The sequence below is a fragment of the Chroicocephalus ridibundus genome, chromosome 14 (genome assembly GCF_963924245.1).
Source record: "Chroicocephalus ridibundus chromosome 14, bChrRid1.1, whole genome shotgun sequence".
Taxonomy (NCBI): Eukaryota; Metazoa; Chordata; class Aves; order Charadriiformes; family Laridae; genus Chroicocephalus; species Chroicocephalus ridibundus.
The window spans coordinates 8,848,456-8,872,367 of NC_086297.1; the positions used below are offsets into that span (position 1 = coordinate 8,848,456).

The 23,912-nt window shown below is 48.3% G+C and overlaps 1 protein-coding gene across 4 annotated transcripts in view; it reads right to left on the bottom strand.

Annotated features, from left to right (window-relative positions):
- PRPSAP1 (phosphoribosyl pyrophosphate synthetase associated protein 1) overlaps positions 1 to 21,816 on the bottom strand; it is a 29,838-nt gene extending 8,022 nt beyond the window's left edge. The window contains exons 1-8 of one of the 4 annotated variants that reach the window (XM_063351856.1): positions 21,686 to 21,816; positions 20,823 to 20,934; positions 12,107 to 12,159; positions 10,472 to 10,538; positions 5,949 to 6,121; positions 5,399 to 5,514; positions 4,308 to 4,363; positions 3,265 to 3,410 (exon numbers count right to left, since the gene is read on the bottom strand). In XM_063351856.1, coding sequence (XP_063207926.1) covers positions 3,265 to 3,410; positions 4,308 to 4,363; positions 5,399 to 5,514; positions 5,949 to 6,121; positions 10,472 to 10,538; positions 12,107 to 12,159; positions 20,823 to 20,905 — 694 coding nt within the window. In that variant the 5' untranslated portion in view covers positions 20,906 to 20,934; positions 21,686 to 21,816. Of the gene's footprint in view, positions 1 to 3,264; positions 3,411 to 4,307; positions 4,364 to 5,398; positions 5,515 to 5,948; positions 6,122 to 10,471; positions 10,539 to 12,106; positions 12,160 to 18,618; positions 18,729 to 20,822; positions 21,100 to 21,524; positions 21,666 to 21,685 lie in introns of those variants that run through there. The other 3 variants (XM_063351857.1, XM_063351858.1, XM_063351855.1) reach the window with 3 other exon arrangements.
- Positions 21,817 to 23,912: the final 2,096 nt, after the last annotated feature.

Here is a 23,912-nt window from a genome sequence, read left to right on the forward strand (position 1 = left end):
CAAAGCACCACGCGTTAAAGGGGAGATGATCACTGGCACAAAGAAACAGCGTGCCCAGGTGCATAAACCTGTTGCCTTAATTAAGCGGTCAAAAACGGGTTAAGGAATGCTATACCAAATTCTACTTGGAGCTGACAGCGTGCATGAAAGCGATAATCACCAAGTAAAATAATGCTGCATTTACAACAGAGTCTATGATCAAAAGGCTGCTCAGGAACAAATTGTTTTGTGAAGAGATAAACCTGGAAGGACAGATAACGTCCCGGTGCCCAGCCTAAACACGGGAAAGAGATGGGCGTAGGGAAGTAGGAACAGACCTATGGTCACTCCAGTTTTTCACCCAAACTCCCTTCCTTCACGGCAGTTTGCTGGGCTCTGGGTTTGAAGCAGGCCATTAGCTATCTGTATAAAGTAGTGAATTTCAAAGCCACTGAAATGATTTAACAGATGGTGCTCCACTGCTTTTCTCAAGGAGGAGGAAACATGCAAAGAGTCCACTTGCATTTGTTAAAGCACAGCCTCAAGCCAGCTGCAAGCTTTGAAAGACAAAGAGCACGCAATCAAAGGGAATAACCTCGGAGTGACATCCTGCCTCAAAGGCTCCAATTTCTGGTTTTTGAGTGACGTGAGCTCTTGCTGCCACTTTAGCACAGCACTTTAAGAAAAGCAATTGGAAGCACCTTTGGCATTTTTCTGTTATGGCCCCATATGCCACCAAATCCGAGTATCACATCAGGCTACGCTCTCAGGACAATAAATAAGCCATTACACTGCATAACACTCGTTAATTAAAGGCACATGATCTCTACTAGAACAGGGAGAAGAGGTGCATGCCAGGACGCAGCAGCCCAGCCAATTCACTAGGAAGCCCGTGAAGAATGGCATAAAGCATAAGTCATCGCTGTAGGGCTCTGGGGCTGCTCCCAGACATGGGTTTCGCCTCTCTTCTGACTGTAACACAAATGCCAGGGACGCGGAACTGCAGAGTCTAGAGAGGAAGGATAGGACGCTCCACACTGACCTGGTTGTAGCCCAGAGCAGGGTGCTCCACGGTTAGTCTCAGCCACTCCCCAGGAGCACCCCACTGCTAACTGCCCAGACCCAGGTTTGTGGCAGCTGAGCCAGGCGGACGTGCAGACTGGTTCTGTTTTGACAACTGGAGGTTCTTCCAGCCAGTTTTGGTGTAAGGAAGCATACAGCTCTGGGTGTGTAGCGTGTGTCCTACCTTTCACAAAGGACAATACAGGGACATAGCTGAACCCTGCTTCCCTCTGCCATCAGACCGTACACCAGGATTGCCGGTGATGGTACGCACAGCAGGAAGAGCTGACGAAGGGTTTTGTTTGATGTGCCACTTGAGGCGGGAAGACACTCTTCAAATGACTGAATCGAACAAGAAAGGAGGCGTAGATGAGAGGGTAAGTACAAACACTCACAGCATTGCCATCCCTAACCCTAGCTGCATTTTCACCTCTGTCTGGCAGAGCGTGGATCCATGGCAGAGGCTGTGACACAACCAGGATGCACTAGAAGCTCACAGACTGCTTTAGACAGATAGCACCTCAGTATTCTGTACCTCCAGTAACACAGCCCAGCTCGCTCAAAACCAGGGATCTATTAAGATTAGAAAACTGGAAAGAAAACCAACTTTCTGCTGAGGGTTCTGGACAATCTCACCCCATAATCAACCCCACATCTCACCCCCGACAGACAGCTACCAAGCCACAGCTTCATTGTTTTACATTTGTGCCTTAGGCATGCAGGAATGGAAGGTCATTGGTCAAGGGCAGAGTTTCTGCAGGAGATAAAATAAGAAAGTGGTGATACACAGCAAATTAGTTCGTGTTTCGATAGCTGAGGACTGAAAACCATTTTCCACTGAAATCGTAACTAAACTGGACAAGGGCACATTTCCTTATGAGCTACTGTTTATAGGGCTCTCCAGCAGCACAACGTCCCACAGCTGAGCTTCCTTGAAGTGACACGGTTGGAAATAAAGATACAGTCGCACCAATGCCCTGGTAGCAGACAAATGTGATCTGGGGATATTTTGGAGGTCAGTATCCTCTTCGGATTAGGAAGGGAAGGAAAAGGCCAAGAGTGTAACCATGCAAATTCACGTTTTGTTGGAAGCGCATGAAAAAAAGTTCCCCTTGTCAGAAGGGGGACAATCAAGATGGAGTCCAAAACTCCTTTGCCAAACACCACTTGTCCCCCAACACCCAAGAGGAGTTTCACCAGCAACATAAGCTTTGTTTAACTGATTGTATTATGGTGAGCAATGACTGGGGTAATGAAAAACGCCTGCACCACAACCTGCCCACAAACTGGTTGGATGTTGTCCCTAAACTTCAAAAGAGGAGACGCTTATCAGTAGCCCTAGCCAGTGCCAGTATAATTAAGTTTGGCTGCATGATGGATGGCTCCTTACCACACACAGCAGCATGCATCCTTTCCCACGCTTGGTTCTCAGCCACGTTCACTGCACTCATCATTTCTGTCCTACCACCATCTACCTAGAAAGCTAAAACCCTCCCAAGAGGGAGCCGGGTTTTGATTATACTGCTGTTGCTTGACTGCTGCTGTTGCAGGAATACAAGCAATCTTAAGAGGCCAGCATTTCCCAGAATACAGGTTTCCTCCTTTTTCACTTTGCTCTGTGCTCCCAAATCAGCAGCTTATCAACTGAAGGCCATTGCACAGGAAGAAGCTCAGCAATGCTCTTGGAGAACCTATTCACACTAGCCACACAAGCCTCAAAACCTTGTCAACGCAGACACTGGAACATGATCACCTGGCTGCCAAGATGAAGAAAATTTCCAGCAGTAATAGCGGCTGCAGCAGGAGGGGAAGACAAAGGCCAGCCCTCCCCTCCACGCTGGGGACAGCGGCCTGTCTCAGTGGCTGTTCCCATGTTAGTTACACTTTTGCATTTTTTTTTCCTGTTTCATGAGCTCAATGAGTTTTGTCACCGAGTGCTGTAAAAGCGCCACCTGTATCAGAGTTTTGTCAGTCCCCACGCTGTTGAGTGGGAACAGCCAAGGAGAACAAATACTGATGCTCTGCATGGCCAGAAAAAGTTAAATAAAAACCTTCCCCTGGACCTTCTCCTACAACTTGCTGCTATCAGCCTTTCCATGAGAAAAATGCCACTGGTCCAACTGCCATTAGGTTGGTTATACCTACAGAGCTAAACTGACAGCAATTTCCCACTAAACTTTTCCCTTTTTTTGCCCAAGGGTAAGCAGAGAAGCTTAATCTTACACGGCAGCTCCAGACCAGGATGCACAGTTGCATTTTTGACCATCGGAGGGGAGTGACGTCCGTCATCCATGTCCTGCTCTGTACACTGAGCCTCTCCATGGATCACTGCTAGTCCCAGCCGTAGTCTCTCAGCGTAAGACTGAGCCCTGCAGGACAACCACAGCATGTCAGGAAGACGTTGGGGTGATGTAATTTCACAGCCCAATGGGGCAGGCGTCTCCCAGACCCCACAGGGCAAACAAAGGCTGCACCTCTGTGGCCATTCCCCAGCAAAAAACTTCACTGGAAGTGACTTTTCAGTCCTCCTAATATCCCAAAGCCCACCCTACCCCTTGGATCCACCAGGGATGTCCTGGCATTCCTCAATATGCTAAGTGCTTTCCAAAATGGTCAGGCACTGCTGCAACTCATGCAGCAAGTCTGATCATAGAGTCATAGAATGGTTTGGGTTGGAAGGGACCTTAAAGACCATCTAGTCCCAATCCCCTGCCCTGGGCAGGGACACCTCCCACCAGCCCAGGTTGCTCCAAGCCCCGTCCAGCCTGGCCTTGAACCCCTCCAGGGATGGGGCAGCCACAGCTTCTCTAGGCAGCCTGGGCCAGGGGCTCACCACCCTCACAGGAGAGAATTTCTTCCTGGGATCTAATCTAAATCTCCCCTCTTTCAAGTTTGAAATCATTACCCCTCATCCTGTTGCCACAATCCCTCATAAAGGGTCCCTCCCCATCTCTCCTATAGGCCCCCTTTAGGTACTGGAAGGCTCTCCCTGGAGCCTTCTCTTCTGCAGGCTGATCCTGGCCTCAGGTGAACCACGTAGCTCTGCAGCAGCAGAGACCTCCAGAGTTCACTCCCACAGGGTCAGACTGCAAAATTCAGCTGCCCATCTGCACCGCTACAAACATCCATCCTGTTTCCAGCCACAAAGAACCTATGGACCAGATTGCTGATCCATTTGAGGCCCTCCCATATTTTTCTTGGCATATTTCCCATCAGCCCAGATCTTTTCCAAGTTACTTTAACCAGCTAGTAAAGCATCCATTTACCTTTTAGCTGCATCAGGAGATTTGGCTACAATAACCGCGTTTCTGTAATCTGGAATCTAGATGTAATAAAAAGTTATTTCAGTAAAGATGTTCTTGCTAGTGAGTAACTGATTGGATACATGGATGAATAATCACACCACTCTCCTTCCCCAGACCCACATCCTCATTCTGTGGCAAGAAACTAGAGAGGCAATTACACTCCTTTTCACCACCAGAATTTGTGTATTTTGTCCCAAGTGTAACACAAATAAGTTTAGTACAGGCAATACTGCAGGTCCTACTTCTGCACACGACTGCAGCTCTGTGCCTCCTTCCTTGCTGGTGCCCACAAGTTATTGCCTGGTCTGCAGTGCTGAGCGCAGCTGAGACACAGGGCACCGCACGCAGCGTGGGGAAGAAGGGGAAGGTGTAGTGATGGGCCCTGGGGGCCAGAGGTATCAAACCCCAGCTCTCACCAGCTTACAGAGCCCCAGTGCCCGTGCAGAGCAAAAAATGTTTAAAATGGGCAAAGGTGGGAACATCCACTGTGTTTAACATACCCTGCATGGACCGTCTGCAGCTACTTCTCTCTGGGAGGTGTGAACCCAGAGTCTGCTCTCCCTCTACAGAGAGGCCTTGCTCTCACCATGTGGGCATAAGTCATCCTTTGCACATGGAAAATAAAACCACTATGCCCTGCCCCCAGCGCTCCTGTGCTCAGCATTCCTACACTCAGCCCAAGACAAAGTCTATCAATAATTCAGAGCAATCAGACATCCACCGCAGAACAAAGGGCAAGGGGAGACAGTTTAACAGGATTTAAAAGGTGATTAGAGGCAGAAGCATAAACAGCATCTCGCAATGGCACTAACTCTACAGAGCGCAAGCTTGTCTTCTGCTTATGGTCAAGAGTTCAATTTCTATCCAGGTACAATCATACAATATAATATTTTCCCACTTTCCTAAGAAACATGCAATAGGTATCCCCTAAGAAAGCATTTATTAGCAGAAAGATTGACCTAGCTGGACAACACAACCTCTGCATAAGCAGAGGCCCAACGCTGCTATCACATTAAGACAAGTTGATATATATAGAACTAGAGTAACCTCACTTCTTCCTGTATATACTGAAGCAAGAAAGGGGATGCTCTCAGGTTGTCTACTGGGAAGCTGAAGAAGCCTTGAATTTCCTTTTGATGAAGGTCCATAGTGATAATGTGTGTTAAACCTAAGGAAAAAAAAAAAAAAAAAGAAAAGATAACAATGAATTGAGACAACTCCCACAAGGCTGGAGTTCCTCTAATACCTCCCTTTTCCAGACTATTTTAGCTATTACTCAGACTATTATGCCATGTGATAAAATAAGCATAAACAGGTTAACGTAAAAAGTTCCAAAGACATAATGAGAAACAGGCATGCGGTAAGTCACGGCTGACACTGTATTTCAATGACACTTCTAGGCCACTTCCCCAGGCGCAAGTTACAAAGAAATAAAACTAAGCTGAAGAAAGTGAACTCCCCCAAAGTGGCTCAAGGGCTCGGCAGCACGTCCTAACATCGAATGGGTGAGGAACGGACAGACAGATGCCCTCTAGGATGCCCAGCAGCTGGATGCACTGCAGCGTCCAAGCCTGCCGTTCTGCTGCTCCCTGTGACACTCACCTGCCTTGGCGAGCATCGAAGCCAGCAGCTTGCAGACTATAGAGCCCCTCTTCCTCATCTTGCTCTGTTTGCTGTAGGGGAAGTAAGGGATGACCCCAATGATGTTCCTGGCACAGGAAGTCTTCAGTGCGTATGCCATTATCAGCAGCTCCATGACAGCGGTATTCACATCTCTAGGAGATTTGAAAACCATTCCAAATATTAGCAGGTGTTTTTCCAACGAAACTCCTTTTATACCCATACCTCTCCTCACCAAACTTCTAAGCAAATAATGCTACATCTTATGCTAATGTGTATGCAAGACCCAGATTGTAATCTTATAGCTCCATCCATCATGCCACAGCCTATTACAATCAACTGTTATACGTACAGCACCTGACTCCAGCACTCAAGAGCCATGGACCAGAATTTGATTTTCTATTCTAACATGAGATGTGTAATGATTTCCCTCCATCATCACAACAAAACAAAACATTTTTTCATTTATGTTAGAAAAAAATAATGTCACTTCATACAGTGTATTTTGAAATAAAACAGTCTTTTAAAGAAGCAGCACGCATTCAGCCAACACAGCTTCATCCACATTGTCAAAAATACCCTAATAAATTCAACGTAAAGGTGGGTTATTTTTTCTGCCTTAACATATGCTGCATTTTGGAGCAGTACAAAGTCCAGATGCATCACTGGTGGAGGTCAGCATCTCCATACTATCTAGCTTATCTATAGATAGAAGGAACAACTGCACGCTAAGTGCTAAATGACTGTTTCTTTAAAGAATAAAAAAAAAAAAAGCAACACAGGCAGAACATATCTGTAGACCACAGCAAGGAATAAATGTAAAACTGTAAAACCCCGTTTTCAGTTCAGTTCACCATGATGACTGGTGTGGCCCAGCAGGATTGTGTTAATCTGCATTTTAATTCATTTTGGGAAGGGGGAAAAAAAAACAACAAAAAAAAAGTCAAGCCCTTTTAGTTCCTTAAAACCAAGACCAAGAGACTCCATCTGCATTGTCACAAACTGACTTGAGACCATTTGGGAACTGAGGAACATGCACTTCAGAGAACACAGAGGGACAGGCCACCCTCCTACAATGCAGACACCCTTGCTTGGGGGGGGGGTTTCAGCAGGGACAGCCTCAAATGACACACCACTTCCCCAGACAGGTCCCCAGGAGGGCAATGCTGGGGGTGGCTCAGTCGTGGAGCCCACGGTGACAGAGCAGGGTCTGACCGGGCCATCTTTCCACCCATCAGCAGAGGAATAAACAGCAGAGAGCAGCTTAAAGCTCTGCAGAGCTTTTTGAATGTTCCCAGGCATTGCTCGAGGACCTGTTTTCCTCCTGACCACCGGGGACGGCTTCCCCAAGAGCTCAGAGATACCATTGTCCAAGCCTCCGTCTGTGTGACCTGTGACAAACGTCTAACCATTTCCACTTCTCCATCACTCCCCCCTCCTTCAGAAATTAACCTCTGTTTGTGCCTCTTCATTTGTGAGCGCTCTGGGTCTCTGTTCTCCCACTGGCTCCGCTAGCCCTTGCGCACAATGCCATTTACACACAAGCAAGCTTTGTTAGCTCGGAAGCACCCAGCCAAGAATTACATAAAACATAGCCCCCTGCCACGTAGGACAACGAGCAAACAAAGAACTGTTTCTTCCCTTCGGTGTTTTAGCTGTGCCACTGGGGCCGCGAGAGGAGAAAAAAATGCTACTATCAGTGTTTTATAAAAACAAAGTGGCCAAGTTTAAGCCTATTTAAAGTTCATTCCCGAAATTCACTGTTTTCCATCATTATTTTTCAAATTACTCTTTAAAAATATACATATTCACATGGAAGGCAGATAGAGAACACAACTGCTCCTGAGAGAAAGGGTTACCATCTATTTCAAAGAGCATCAACAGTCCTGGTGCTGTTGTGGGACACTGGTAGCCGTATAGATTGGGAAATTACTCAAGGAGGAACACCTCTCTCAATATTCAAGGCAGGACCCCATGCTGGACTCTGGGAAGCTCCTGCAGACCAGCCGGCACAGGCACCAGGCAGAGGTGGATGCATATGTCCTTCCAGCAGGGCACCCTTCCAGGGTGGGTGGGCTGGGAGGCTCATCTAGGTGAGGAGCATCCTCCTGGATGCTTCATTCTGAGCCAGCCGTCACACTGATCCACTCTGCTGCAAGAGGCACTGACCCCGTTCAAGGACCTGGCTTGGGGTGGGGACTAATTGGGGGAAATAACATCTGCAGTGGAATCCCAGCCACAGCATCTCCAAAACAGGTACCCAGGAGAGCATCCCCGACTCCTCGCTGCCCTCCCTGCCTCCTGCCTTGAAGCCACGCTCATAGTTACTGCTGGAAAGCCAGAGCCAAGACTGCACACAGGGACTGTCAGCTCATTACCAGGACATTTAGAGCCAGCTCAGCTATCCCAAACACCCTGTTTACCACCCCTCTTCAGCCTCCCTCGCTGCTCCCCATCCCTACCTGAGCCATTCCTGAAGATCCCTTTTCTCAGGGTTGAGCAAATGGCTTATGTGAAGCTGCCAATCAACTTTGCAACAACCAGCACCAACACTCATCACTAAAAGACTCTTTTCGCTTTTAGTGTATCATTAAACCACCAACTCCTTCGTTTTTCTACAGTCTAAACATGAGTTTGGTTTTCCCTCATACGAATGTGAGTCCACAAACCTACAGTCTTGGACAATACCTGTCTTCATAACTTTTTTAGTTCTGCTATTTGCTTTTTGGACAGGGATATTGTATCTGATATTCAGGTCTTCCTGTTCTCTCTCTGTGCATTTAAGATGCAGGCTGTGAATTCACACCGCAGCATAACAAGTTTGTTTCCCTCTCTACTCCCTTCCCATTAAGTCCTAATATTTTGTTTGATTTTCAAACAGCTACTGAGTGCTGAATCCTGTTCTCAGCTTATTCAACACACTGGTTTTACTCTGCTGAAAAGCTCCCTGAAAACCACTGCAAAACTGAGATGCCCTTGAACCTCTCCTCTCAAGCGATGCAACAAGGGATAGCTGCAGCTGAAGTATAAAAGATAACTTGGTTGCACAACTGTGGCTCCTCACCTGGAGGGCTTTGAACATTGTGGCTAAAGAGGATTCATTTCTTGGCCCATAACGTTTAATTCAGTTTATGGAAAAACAAGGGGATCAACAAGCTAAAGCAGGGGAGGTTTTCTCCTCCCAAAACTATTGCTGTCCCTAATGCTCCGAGTTATCTCTCTCCAAACACCTTATCTGTTTCATGTTTACACAGCTCTCAGTTACAAGTTATTTCAGAGAATGCTCTCACAAGGGATAGGAGAACAGCACTATTCACCCGAAACATAATCCTGCATCAGTGGATTTCCGTCTTGCAGAGATTTAGTTGCTCCCTGAGGGAGGAAACTCTTGGAGCATCTCTCTGGAGAGAGATGAGCTCTAGGAAAATGTCTCAGCCTGCAAGAGGAATTCCAGAAGTGACCAAGCTAATCTCGTAGACCTACTGATTTCTTTAACAACAGGCCAAGCACTGTAAAAGAGAAAATGAACTTGAATTCTCACTGGGCTCTATTTCTTTGGCAAGCAAGGAAAAATTCTGTTTCAAGGGCATTCTGCTACCCACGTGAACTCTGGTACTTATTAGTTCTTGTGATCTCCAAAATCTGAGCAGAATTTTGTAACTTGGAAAAGGCTATTAGAGCAGGAATAGCCTTGTTTTGCTAACTGTGCAAAAGGCATCCTATCAATACCTCATCTCTGAAAACAGCACCTCCCCTACTCCTGGTTGATCATTTTGCAGTTATCACTTGTATGTAGGCTCCCTTCTCACCATACCAGTGCTATCTTGCTACAGTCTTCCTCAGCCAGCGAGCAGCAAGGTTCCTGGGGTTAGAGCTGGTTTTCTAGCCCCCTGGTTACTCGCAGCACTTCTTCCTCTTACTCCAAGGCTAGAAGAGCCCAAAATAAAAGCCAAAAAGGGCCACTTAAAAAAATGCCTAACATTATTAAGAACTGTAATAGTGCAGGAGGGAAGCTACCGGCTTCCACCTGAGCTCAGTTTCACATCACTACAGTGAAAGGGGAAGAGTAATCCAACCTGTAATGAAAGCAATAGCTGCTGTTTGTTGCTGGCTCTGCTGCTTGGTAATTGGAAGGCAGAGGAAATTACGCATCCCAAAATGGAAATGCCAGTCAGAAATCACCAAGCAACTGAGCCTGCAAGGACACCAACACACAGACCAGGGATGTTTCACTTGAAGCTATCAGTCATACTTGCTCTTGCCTCGAGTGACACACTTATGCTATTTGATGGGAAGCTTTTCAGTTTGCTGTGGTGCAGGCGATCCTCTGGGAATTCTAACAGCTTAACACTATGTGGTGTCTTGAATGGAAGTCAAAGCAATGACAACACCGGAAATAGACCGGTTACGATGCTGGCTAACCGTGAGCAAACTTATCAAACAATCTGCTGAACCAGAAATTCAAAGCACATCACAGCTGTAAAACTGAGCCACAAGTCCCTTACCTGGGGATTGTCTGTATAATGAAGACATCCTGTCCGCGGACAGATTCTTTTATTTCAACTCTTGTTTCTGAAAAGGATTGAAAACAGAGTCAGTTTTGTTTCCAAACATCAGATTTACAGATTATAGATTTACACACAGATGAGCCAAGGGGATTTTCCAAAGGCTGGTCCCTGGAAGTAAAGAGCTGACATGACACACCAGTAAGTTCGTTGTATTTACAATGCAAAACCAGGCTGAATAGCTGTTCTCTTACGCGTAGAAGACAATTACCTAGTTCTCAATGAGAGATCCTTTCCACTTCTCCATGCTGAGTGATGAAAGCTGTCAATGCCACATTCATTAGCGAACAATGAACCACCCAAAGCAGAACAACCTTTAGTACTTTCCAAGATGGTAACTTGGCTCTTTTGCAGCTTACAGCGGGGTCAGCTCCATACAGGCTGGAAAGCCCAAGGCAACACCAGCAGTACAGAGTTCAGAGGGAGAACACCCCAATTTCAATATCAAGGTCAAGACATTTCAACACTGACATGAGCTGGAAACCTGGGTCTCTGCTGAACACAATTCCTACAGTCCCAGGCTCAAACACAAAAGCCGAGCCCTGAAGCAGCTCTGCAAAGGCAAAGCAATGACACCAGGTTTCCCCAAGGTGCCTGTCTTAGCCATTCGTTTCCCACACAGTCATGAACTAGAGGGCAGGGATAAGCAAAAGGAGAGAAATATCTACCAAATTCAAAGTCTAATTGCCTGGGCACTGTCAATAACCTTAAGGGACTCTGCTGAAAGCAGATGCATTTGCTGTGCAGTGATGAAGAATGACTTCAGGCCTTGCAGCAAGTGCCCTGATTTAAAACTAGCCCCAAAGGGCAGCGAGCTCTCTCTAACCTGAACGCAACAGCCAAGCCAGCCGTAACCTCGGCAGCTTATGCACCACATGGCCCATTCTGGCTGTAAGAGCAGCAGCACTGTCATAAATCCTCATGCCGAGTCAGCACCATTTCCATCCCTTCCTCTCACCTGTATCAGCTTCCTGGTTCTAGTCTCTCTTGCAAATAAGGTAACTGAGGTCTTGAAACAGTAAATTACTCTTAGCCACTGAACTCTGTTAGCCAATATCCTTCTGTTTTAGCCCAGCATCTGAAAATGGATGCTTGCTACATTTAAAGAGATGAAAGCAAGCTCCAAGACACACCATGCCCAGCACAGCCCTGAATTTGAGCTCTTTAAAGCAACTGGACAGGTCCTTGCTAGGGCAGCTGTAAACTGTCTGTGGCAGGGGAAGCCTGTAAGAAGCGGATAATTTAAAAGTTTACAAGGCAGACACTTAGAAAGCCGGCCATTACTTTTAAATCTACGAGATGTTTTGCTAAGCACATAAGATTTTATAGCAGATAACACCCAAGGTAGGGCTCTCCCTTAGATAAGAGCATGGGCAGACAAATGAGATAACAGGGGAAAACAAAGAACACATTTAATTGCTTCGTCCAAGGTCAGACATGGGGGTTAAGCACTGCCAGGAGGAGCAGTAACATCACAGCTGAATCACTGCACTTATTAGACAGGTCTGGTTGATGGAGTTAGCCAGTATTTTTAAGATTACTTTAAAACAGCTGCAAATAGTAAAGATTTCTTACCTCCATTGGTTTCCTGGTACACCACAGATTTCCCCAGCTCAGCACCGAGACGCCTGGAGAGAAAAAAGGAAATTAAAAATGGAGGAACCCAGCAGTTTGTGATCCAAAGCAGAGACTGGACCAACCATTACACACCAATAAAACGCAGCACTGCCCAACAGGTAGCTGAGTGCACCAGCCAGGCTGCGAAACCACTTCCCCAAGGTCTCCTTCCCTCCGAGGTCCCCAAGGAGGGCCCTGGGGCACCACTGCTCTGCAGCACGTCAACACTGTACTTGTAAGAGCCAGTCCTTGTATGATTGACCAGAGGCCATGTCTCCCAAGTTACAGCAAAGGACATCTTGCCTGGCCCGTGCAATGCTACCTTAGGTGGATCTGTTGTGGAACTGAACGTCAATGATTTACTTAGATTCAATTACTGGCAACTGAATCACTTTTTTTCCTGACTCCCACGTCTATTTCTTCCCACCCCACCTCCCAACCTTCATTCTGAAGTAACTCAGCAGACTGAAGAGACTTTAACTTAAAAAAAAAGTTTTTCTGATTTTTTTTCAAATTATTCCTTTCCCTTCTAAAAAGTCAAACCTACAACATTCATCACAACAAAGATTACAGTAGCTCCATTTGTTTTTTAGGTTCTTTCTTATATAATAAAGATTCACTTCGAAGAGCATTTTTTAAATGCTCCAAAAGGCAGACTTTTCCCCTCAGGTGACACTTCTGTATTAGTAAGTATTTAGGGGCACATGTGCTTTAACAGTGAGCCTCAGCTGAGAGACCCTGCACCAGCAAGATGCTTGGGATAGGTGTGCTGCTGCAACTCAGCTGGCAAGTCCCTCCTCTCACCTTGGGTCTGCTCAGTGGGCCGTGCCCACACGCTGGATTAGGAAAGAGTTCATGCCTGCAAAATACCTTTGTTCAACACATTCATTATGGCGGTAGTTTCCTATCTGCACATATACTGTATTTACCTGGACACATGCCAAAATTTTGCAAATCAGGACTACCACTGAATAAAGAGCCCACATCTGTCACCGACTCTACTGCCTTCAGCAGTCAGTTTCTCTCCACCTCCTCAGCCACAGACTCAGCCTTGTTCTTCAATTGTCACAAAGATTTGTTTTTTCAGAAGTCAATGAGCGAGACAGCCCCTCACTGGCCTGCTGTTGGCCCACCAGCTACTGCTGGACTAAGCTATCAGCCCGCAAGCTGGAGGTCTCAGCTAGAAGCTGGCCTGGAAAGCACGCCTGGGACAGCTGCGATAACAGATACTCAAATGCAACATGATATATTTGCTTAGCACGTATTTGGCAAGCACACATTCCCAATCGCGTGTCTGGCGGCACGTTTTGCCATGGCTGGGGCTGGTGAGTAAACTCTCACATGGAGAATCGTATGTGTGAGATTGTAACCAGCCCGACTTGGGTACTGACTGCAGCCTCACCCAGGGACCATGCAGTCCAGAGCAGACACGCACCCAAATCTTTAATTAGGCCTTTCTCACCAGCCCTGCTGGGTTAAAACTTGCAGCTGCAATACAAAGGCATCCTGAGTACCTTCAGCATCTTCAAAAAAGAGCTGGCAGCTAGTCAAGCAAAGGGAAGCCTAGGGATCGCAGGGACAGACACACAGTAAAGGTGAGTTTTGCAGATGGGATCTATTGAGCTCTTACTGCCCATCGTGATCCCACTGTCTTTCCGATGACGGTCAGGCATTTGCAAATACTAAGCTTCAGCCTAATCACTGCCAAGGCATCCAAGTCGAAACAAGCTCAAGTATCACACATACACACAAAACAAACCTCTGTGTGTGTGTGTAAACGTTTAATGACTCACACTTGTTCCTCCACAACCACATGTCAAGTTCTGCAAGCTCTGTTTGGAGGCACGTGCATTCTGACTTCACTGCAGACAGCATGTTCCTACCTCACTACTGGGGAAAAAAAAAAATAAATCCATTAACAAGACCGTGCAAGTGCCCTTAGTCAACACTGCGTCTCATAGAAGAAGGGAAAGCTTCTAAAATAGTCCTTGTGGACACATCTCAGCAAAACACCCCTTGGAGGGTGGCACTTCCAATGCTACAAGGTGGCAAACAGACACAGTGGAGGTTTGTGATGCTCTGCGAGGATGTAACGGCAAGAAGAAACTAGTGTCCAGCGGTCTCCTATTCAGATTGTACAGCAACAATGCTGTTTCAGTGCCACTGAAACAAGAAATTGGAAAGGCCAGTTTGCTCCTCGATGGAAAGAGGGACACTAAACAGCTCAGCTTGTCAAACCTGGGTGCAGATAGCAGCGGCAGAGACAGTAAGCAGCTGCCAACTTAAAGGAATGAGCAGTAGTAGATTGCTCTGGTCAGACAATAAATCCCATCTCTGCTCCAACTGTTGACTGCAAGTAAACAAGAGGGAAGGCAATGAGAAGGATACGAGATAAAACTGCCTACAAAAGTCATACACCAACCCTGCCTGCAGTGCTCTGCAGTCCCGCGAGCTGCAGGCATGGCAGATGGGCCAACAGGCAGCTCCACCAAAGCAGCTGAGGCATGTTTACCCAAGGGGCACACCTTCCACCGAATCCCTTTCTGAAGGCTTTGTGTAAGCCGAGACTTCAGCCACTGCAGGAGTCCGATAAAAACCTTGATTTAGCCAAGGCTATTAAAAGACGGGACTGTTTGTATAGCTCCAGTTGTAAAACACCAAATTCCACAGGACTTGGGTCAAAAGGAAGATTTACACAAAAGTCAAGGGCAGAGCACAGCCTTAGCCACCACAGAGCCTGGGAGGAACCACTGGTAACAGAGTTCAAAGATAAATTCCCCTTTCCCGTCACCTCTCCCATCTTCCCCTCCATCCCCAACTCTTTTCTCTCCAAAACCCCTCCATGCAGAAGCTCCCCATCAGTCATTGCTTTAGGCAATAGAGGAATTAAACTGACAGCAAGAACTCTGTTTGCATTCAGCTTCAGCATAGCCACAGAACAGGGGTTACCACAATTACCGGATCACATGTCTGCAGACACAGGCAGATCTACACTAGGAAAGAAAAGGCCGCCACTACAGGTAACTCGGAGCACACATCCCCACAGAGAGATACAGCTGCTTCTGGAAAAAATAATACTTTAGGTCCTGTAGATAAATCACATCTCCAAGCAAAACAAGGTGCATCGAAAAAGCCCTGCTGTGTGGTGTGGTATTTGGCTATGGGGAGGTAGGGGCTTTTGCTGACACTGAAGTGTTTAAGACTGGAGAACGGTCAGGCTGATTTTACAGTCTTTGCAGAAATCTCTTTTTAACCAGCACTGAGCAGACATCAGAGCAGGGGTTCACTTCTGGAAGCTCCCTTCTCCATCCACAGGAGACAGAAACTCAATTTGGCATTGCTTTTGTTTTTAAAAGCAGCAGTCTTCAGGACTGGGATCTGTTAAGCTATGCACATACAGCCCTGCCAAGCTCAGTGCAGAGGGCTGGGCAGAGTGGGATCAAGGTATTACCACCAGGCTGCTCCCAGCTTTTAAAGCTTTAATGCTGTTGCGGTGTAATCTTTCCCTGTTTGACCACTCACTGCTCCTGATGGGTAAAGCCTTGCTTCTCGCTCTGCTCTACCGTCCTCACACCAGTTTGATCACTAAACCAACTCCTCTAGGACCTGACAGCATCTAAGAGAAAGATTCTCTTTAAAAATCCTACTCAGAGCAACTGGCCAGTAAAAAATTTATATTGATCTGTAATATCTCTATCTGCAAACATTGCTCAGGAAAGATGATTAACTTTCCGCAGTCTCAACAAATGCCAAAAGTATATTAAGCTGTGGATACAAGAGTGTCTATAAAATCCATCTCAAACTCACAGCCTAAATATGAACAGCTTGGAAGTCACCTATAGTTTAATGAAGAAGTGACACACTGCAGTATTTTAGGAAACACTATGGGGTTGTATCAGACTGTACTTTAAAATGCTCCTCTGAAGACTGTCAGAAGCCACTGCATCAGGCTCTAGAGACAAAGGACAGTCAGTTAAAAAAGACTTGATGTTTAGCTGAATCAAAATTCAAGAGGCAAGTGCAGTTGTAGTATTTCATGCCATGAAAGCACGTTTCAGTAGTGCTGGGAAGGACTCAGACCAGGTTGCGTTGCCTTTTCCCACTCTGTGGCAAACACCTAAAAGATACATGTAAAGTTATCTCTGAAGGAAGCTTCCAGCCAGTTCACAGTGCAAGCCCTCAATTTGAAGAGAAATCTGCATACAGACAAAGCCCTTGACTACGATATTATTTTATTCTGGCAATATCCTCTTTATTAGATTTTCACTGGTCTCACACCTACAGACTCACTCCAGAAGGAGCTGGAGCTGACAGCAGAGGATATATGCTCCGTGCTTGACCGTGGCCAAAGCAAGCCACAGTGTGACTTTGAATTGCTTTTCAAACTTGAGCAAATCTTTATTTAAAGATCAGTCATCTGGGTGAGGTAGCGCAGCGGCAGCTCTACGGTGTATTTCCTAATCTCCCACTTCAAGAACAAGGCAGGAAAGGGAAAGGAAACAGCAGCTTCCTGGATACAAGGCGGTATCTTTTGTTCAAATATCCTTATAACTATCTGAGCCCACCCTTTACCCGGCACGACTGGGTACTTGAAGAACGGTCCCTGCTGCTCATCTGCCACTTGTACCCAGAGCCATCCAGCACTTGTATCATTTGTTCCAGCCATGCCAAAGCCATGCAGCTGAACTACCATCAAATACTAGGCAGATTTTCCTCTACTCCCACCAGCCTGCTCCTCATGAAGGAACTTTCCCTAAACCTGGCACTGGCCAGCACAGAGAGCCACCACGCAGAGCCAATCTGCTCAGCCACATTACATGCTCTATCTAAGCTGCACAGAAAATCTGAAAGCCCAACTGCTCCACGCTCACCCTACTCCAACACCGTCCCCTGTCTGTAGCCCTCTCCAACTACACTACTTTTCAGCTGGTGATTCTTTTCCCTTTCCAAAATTCTTTGATGTAGTGTCACCCTGTAACATCCGTTAGCCTCCTGCCACAATACTGCATCTTCCGAGATGGAAAAGAGGTGGTGCCACCTCCTCTCGTCCTGTAGCACCACACAAGAGCTCTTTTCAGAAGGCAAGAACAGGGTTTGAAGACAGGGTAGAGCAGCATCACAAGGTTACTGTGATCTGACTCCCCTGTGCCATCGTGTCACATGCTGGCAAGATGACTTAATGAGGAAGGCTGACATTACCCTTCCCTCATCCCATCAGAAATTCTCCTTCAGCTGAGTGAGGTTGCTGAGAGTCCTCCTAACATGCTGTCTCTCTCAAAAGCAGGGCTCACCTCCCACTCATTCACAGAAAACACCACCCTGGTTTTAGTGTTGTGTCCCTGGCTCCCTACGACCAGAGATCAGAACACAAGTCTCCATCTCTTCCTCATTACTCCACGTTGTTTAAGCTCGCTGCATTGCTTTTATCTTTACATCACCAGCATTTTCTGTGCTGCAAACAAAATGAATGTCTAGAATACTCACATCCACAGCCTGCAATAAGTTTATGACAGTATCACTTCCCACATAACACAGACCTGCAGGAGCACTGGGGAGGCATTAGCAAGCTTCAATCAGCAATCCCCTCCAACCCAAACACACAAGCAGGGAGCGGAATGTATTATTTGTACCCTCTGTGCCAGACACTGCAGTCAGAAGGAGATCTAAATGCATCTGTTGGACTCCGGAGATTAAAAAGACTTGCTAGACCTCCCTCCCCCCAGCAGCACACAAGGCCCATTAGGGATCAGCACTGGTCACAGAAATTATCTTTCTCCCCTGCAAATGCAGCTTGTAATCAGGTGCCAAGTGTCCTAATTACAGCAGGAGTTTTCTTTCCATCTGGGCAAGAATTAAAAAAAAAAAAAAAAAACAACGACAAAAACCAAAAATCATCCCTCTCAATTTATAAGATACAAGTAAACACATGAGGTTTTTTTATGTTTCAGTGGTCCTGAATCTAAGGCACATCTTTATTATTTAAAGTTTCACAAGGTTATTTGGTTTTTATAAACCAGCACAATCTCCTCTTCCTGGCAGATACTAACATAAACAAGAGCTCTGAAAACTCAAAGTGAAAGTTAGACTAACTATCTGGTCACTCATCCTATAACCAGACAAGAATACATAATAGGAAACTGTAAAGATCGGAATCGTGCCAGAACGCCACGCTCAAAGCCTGAATCGAAAGGAACTCTGGAAGTTCTGCCTTAAGTGACGTGAGGAGACTGAACAGCTTTCAGATGTCTGATTTATACCACACTGCTCCTCCGCAGGCTTGGGATTTTAAAACAAGATAAGCCAGTATTGATTTTAACATCATACCTACAAGCAACAGAGCCTGGATGCACAAGTGTCTCAAGGGGCTCTACTCCTAATATTGCGTGTTGTTTTAAAGTTCTTTTACTACTTATGCTAAAGGTCATAAAAAAACTTTAAAAAGAACGCACAATATTAGAGGACAGACTCACCCTTATACGACTGCTCCAACTCTATTAAAAGGCGCAACTGACCTCCCCAGCAAAGTACAGGCTGGGATGGGACACAGTGGGAAAGCCAGCAGTCACGCATCTTTTGCAACCTGAAAAAACAAGGGATGTATTACAAACACGTTGAAAGAGCCCCTGAGCTCCTAAGGGAAGTTAGTGCAAAAACACCGCTCAAGATGCTGAAAATACCTTTATTTTTGGGACACTTCTTACTGTGGGCAAATCCTTACTATGAACGGTTCCAGATTGTGCACCCCCCTCCAACAAAGTCGCATCTGCCTATCATGCTACACCCCTTTCCATTTCACAGTGGTCACTACTCCTATTTTACAGGCAGTAAATCTACGCGTCCTGAAGCCTCTGTTTAGCCAGTAGCTGTGTATCACACTGTTGTGCTCATACCACCACCGGAGCATCCAACTTTCTCGCTGACGTTAGAGCCAAGGCAAAAAGCCCACACCACCTCTATTAAAAGTTTACTTTGTGAAGGACAGACAGGAGGTCACTCTCTGGATCCTGCTGTCATTCAGCCTCAGAGCATCACTGGGAACGCTGCAGAGGGTTACAGCGGCACGTCACACAGCCAGCTGCGTGTGCCGTGGCCTGGGGAAGCCTGCTCCATGTCTCTTCTCATTACATCTTTAAAAAAAAAGTGAGTTATTTTTAAGACAAAGAGCAGAGAATAAAGATTGCCCATTTGCTTTTTCAGTCCTGAGAACTTGGAGCTTGTCGCTAGGGGACTTCTGTTATGTTCTGTGTTGACGCAACCAGACAAGCCATGTAAAACCATGTCCCATCTGTTGCAGCAAAACTTACTTTTTATATAAAGAGACTTTATTTTCAGAGTTGTATCTGTGAAAGGAAAGTGATACCGAACTGACCAAATACAGCAAAAATACATGAACCAAAAAAACCCTCTCCACTCCCAAACACAAGGATTTCCCTCTCCGCCTCACACCTGAAGAAGTCCATCACTATTATCCAACACGCATCCCATCAACACCAGCGATCCCAGACAAACAGCCAAGTCAGCTTTGTGGAGATAATCTGTGCTAAGGATTGAACACAGTGTTTATTAAGCTACCTGGGCGAACTGCAAAATGTTCTTGCAGTTTAAAGTGGCAGCACACCTGTATTTAGTAACGCTTCCAATTTAAGCACGCCCTTGAGGACAGGAACAGGCCGGCAGCTGCCTAAAGGGTAGCAAGGATGCTATGTGCTGCAGCAAGCAAACAAGCACTGAGTCCTCTTGATTTTGGGAGCAGCTTCCTATGAACTATAGCTGGGAAAAAGCAGAAAGGAAGTTCAAATCCTGCTTTAGGACAACAGCTCCCCAGTACATGGATCCCTGTCTCAGAAAAGCTCCTTTGGCTAGGAGTACCCCAGTTTGAACCAAACTAATTCAAAACAAAAGATCAAGTGTCAGGGGAAATTCGGTGCTCCAAGAGCCCCATTTTGGAGCCAGCTGTAACACCCTTAATTCAGCAGGGCCCAGCACATCCATCCCTGACAAGTCAAGGTCAAACTCTGCCCTAATTGATGGGCTAAAAAAAAAAAAAAAAAAAAAAAAAAAAAAAAAAAAAGAGAGAGGGCACACTTCTACCCCTAAACTTAACTTTCTCTTGTTAGCATGTGCTGCCTACCTCCCCTACCCCACCGAAATCCACTTTGGTTAGTGGAACTGCAGGTGTTGTATCGAGGTCTGCACGCGGAATGCTCCCTGCACCCCGAGCAGTGAAGCTGTTGAGCAAACAAGGTCGCTGACCCGTCCCCACAAAAAGCAGCAGAGGAAGTTTTGAGCATCTCCCAGACCACTTAAAACACTTTCTGAGGTTTGTTCGGCCAAGTTTAACCTCCTTCCTCCCCAAAAGTAACAGCCTCTGCTGCAAAGCCTCTCCAGCATTGAAATGGATGTCAAACACTCAAAAGGCAGAAAGCAGTCGGTACGTTTTCATCGCTGGGTCAAATTCAGTTATTAGGAGGGATGAGCCAGTGCTGAGGAGAAGGGCCGAGCTGCTGAAGACTCGCAGTGCAAAACCTACACAGCAAAGGTGTTCGCGGCAGATGCCTTTGGCTTGGGAAGGTGGGAGGACGCCAAAAGCCTCTCCAACCGCTTTGAAGAAAGCCTGCCTGCACAGAGGAGCTCTGGGGCGGGGGGAAAGAAACTTGAAAGAGAGGGAACTTACTCCGTGATCCTCTTCGCCAGCTCGGTGCAGGCTGCCGTGGAGTTGGCCGAGAAGACCCGGTAGCCACTTCTGGCTGCGTTCATCGCCAAAGAGTCATGCAAGCCCCGTGGAGCTCGAAAGTGAGAAAAAACAGATTTATAAGGCAACAACAGCTTCCGTGGCATCCTTTTCTTCCTCTCCGCCACGATCACCGCCCCTTAAGGGGTGGGGAGGAGGAGGAGGAGGAGAACAAGAACAAACCCTTCCGCTACCTATGGTCTTGCTGGTCCACTCCTGGGTCAAAGTATAGAAGGGGGGGGTGGGAGTGGAAAATATGACTATTAAAATAAAAGGGAGCAGCAGCACCAGCCTTGGGAGGGGAAGAGGGCCGGGGGGGGGGGGGTGCGGGGGGGGGGCAACGGGCTGCCTGCAAAGCAACCCCCCCCCACCGGGAGCCAGCCCCCGGGTAACCCCGACCCAAACCCTCCCCACGCCCACCCAGAGGCGCCTCACGCACCAGGGGATGGGAGACCTCCCAAAACTGAGGGGACTGCAAGGCAGAAAGGGGGTTCCAAGGCTGAAAGGGGGTTCTCCCTGACTGGGAAGGCGGGGATGAGCTGGGGCGGGGAAGATTGGAAGCGGGGGGGAAGAGGGGGTCCGTGTGAGGCAGCAAGGAGGGGGATGTCCCTGTGATGGTGGGGGGTCCCCTCACAGTCCCCTCACCCAGCCAAGCGAGCTCCGCCACCCGGCTAGAGCGCCGCTCCCCTCAGCGGCCATCTTCTCGGCGGGGAGAGACCGCCCCCGCTGCCATGTTAGGTGAGGGCACTCTCCCCCTCACAGCAGGAGAAAGGCTACATCACCTCCTGCCCCAACAGCGCCGGTACCTGAGGAGGAGGCGTGAAGAACGGCGTAAAATCCCTTTCCTCGGCGAGGAGGTGCGCAGGGCAGCCACCACGCTTCTGCCCGGCTTCAACCCGGCGGCTTCACTGCCCGCGCCTAAGATGGCGACCCGCCGGAAGCGCGGCGGCGGCGCTCTAGCCTGAGTCTATGACCGGCAGGGCGGGAAGCCGCAGGCCTCCCCTCGGTGGGGCGGAGAACCCGCCCGCCCCACATCCCTCCCCGCCCCACCGAGGGGAGGCCTGCGGCTTCCCGCCGCATAGATCTTAAGCCTGAGCCCCCCCCCCGGCGGCGACCCACAATCTTCAGGAGGGGTTCTGCCAGCCAGGCCCCAGGCCTTCCCTCAGCACCCCGGTGCCATCATGGCGGCCCTAAGGAGCTACACACCTCTGCACCGTTTCCCAAAGGGAATTCTGGCTCGCTGAAAGTCCTCCGGGCTCTGTGGGTCTTGAGAATAAAGTCCCTCTCAGGTACAGGCGCTTATCTAAGCAGAAAATTTGTGCTCCAGCTCGGCTGGTAGGTCTCTGTGCCGAGCTTTCCAGGCCAAAGGAGCATACTTTATATCACAAGGAAGGCAAACAGCATTAATTTCATCACCAGGATCACCCCGCATTGCTTCATTTCTTTCATTGCCTTGCATCTCCCTGGAGGGAGAGCTTTTTTCCCCGTGTAAGGTCATCATCCCTTGGCCTGTTTTCTCCTGGCTAAGAGGAAGAAGGTTGCGGTGGGCTTTGTTCAGGACATGGAGGACATACGCCCCCGTTATTCGGTAGCATCTCTCCCCGCTGCCAGGCTGCTCTGGTGCGTGCCAGCCGCTCGGGGTCAGGGTGCGTGACAGTGATGGTGCCTCTGGTGACGACTCCTGTCAGAAACCCTTCATGTCAGTCCCCTTCCGCTGAACACTTCATTAAAGATTGTCTCTCTCCAGCCTTTGTTAAGATGCAGTGTCCTCAATACGAACAAGATACAAATGCATCGGCGTCCCCTCTGTACGCCACTGGTGCACGTCCTGAGGACCATGATGGCAAGTTCGGTCTCCCTTCACCATGCCCGGTGACATGTATTTGTCCCTGCAGCGTGGATCCATCCCCACATCCCCTTCCACGATCACTCAAGACCAGCCCTGCGGTTATTTAGCTGGTGTACAAGGCAGGAGGGTCCCCCGTTCACCTCACCAGCCACCTGGCTTTGCTCCCGCGGCAGGATCAGGCTGCAGGGCTCAGCATGGATCCTCCATCACAGCCGTAGCCCTGCGGGGACCCACCACGAGTGCAGCGAAACGGGCTGCGGGGTTGCATGATGCAGCCGGGCAAGGTCAAGGTTTATATCACTGCATCCACGGTGCCTGTGCTGGCAGGGGGCGTGGACCCATGGCATGGCCATCACCCCCTGCGCTTGCTGCGGGGACAGATCCAGCACAACACCAGCTCCCTCTCCCAACACGCAGGCAGTTTAGCTACCACAGCTGCCTGTGGTCCCTGCTGGGTTGCTGGTGCCTCTCCAGGTCCCTTCTGTCCCCTGCAGGTCCATGTCTTGTCCTGGCAGGGGCTGTTCGAGCTCCACTCCCATGTCCCCGCATGTTCCCCGATGGCAGTGTAAGGCGAAGCGAGAGCTAACACAGCATCAGCTGCCTGGATTCACTCCGAGAAGGCAGCGCAGCCAGCAGTGCAATGCTGATCCAGCCTTCAGCCTGGCGATAGCCCTGCAGCTTGGGATGAACCGGCAGCATCCATGCTGGCAGCATCTCAACCCCGGGCTGGGCTCTCCCTCGGTGTGTGTTTAGTGACGGCCGCTGCTGCCCTGCAAGGCATATTTGTTTGACAGCGGTCACAGCACCCACACTGTGGCCGTTCACTTGTCACAAGTTGCTGGCTTTGTACTTCCATCCCTGGAGGTGTTCAAAGCCAGGCTGGACGGGGCTTTGAGCAGCCTGGTCTAGTGGGAGGTGTCCCTGCCCATGGCTTGGGCTGGAACTGGGTGGTCTTTAAGGTGCCTTCTAACCCGAACCATTCTGTGATTCAAAAGGAAGAAGCTGAAAAAAAAATGGGGGGGGGGGGGGAGCAGGCTATTCTTGGATGGAGGAAGTTGGCTGCTTCCCAAGGTCCCTCCTGCACCCACCAGAGAAACAGCAGTTCCTGGGGAGCAGGGACACCCCAAGGGACGTGGGGACAGCAGGGACAGGCTCCTGCGGGGACACCCTGACGAGGGTAGCAG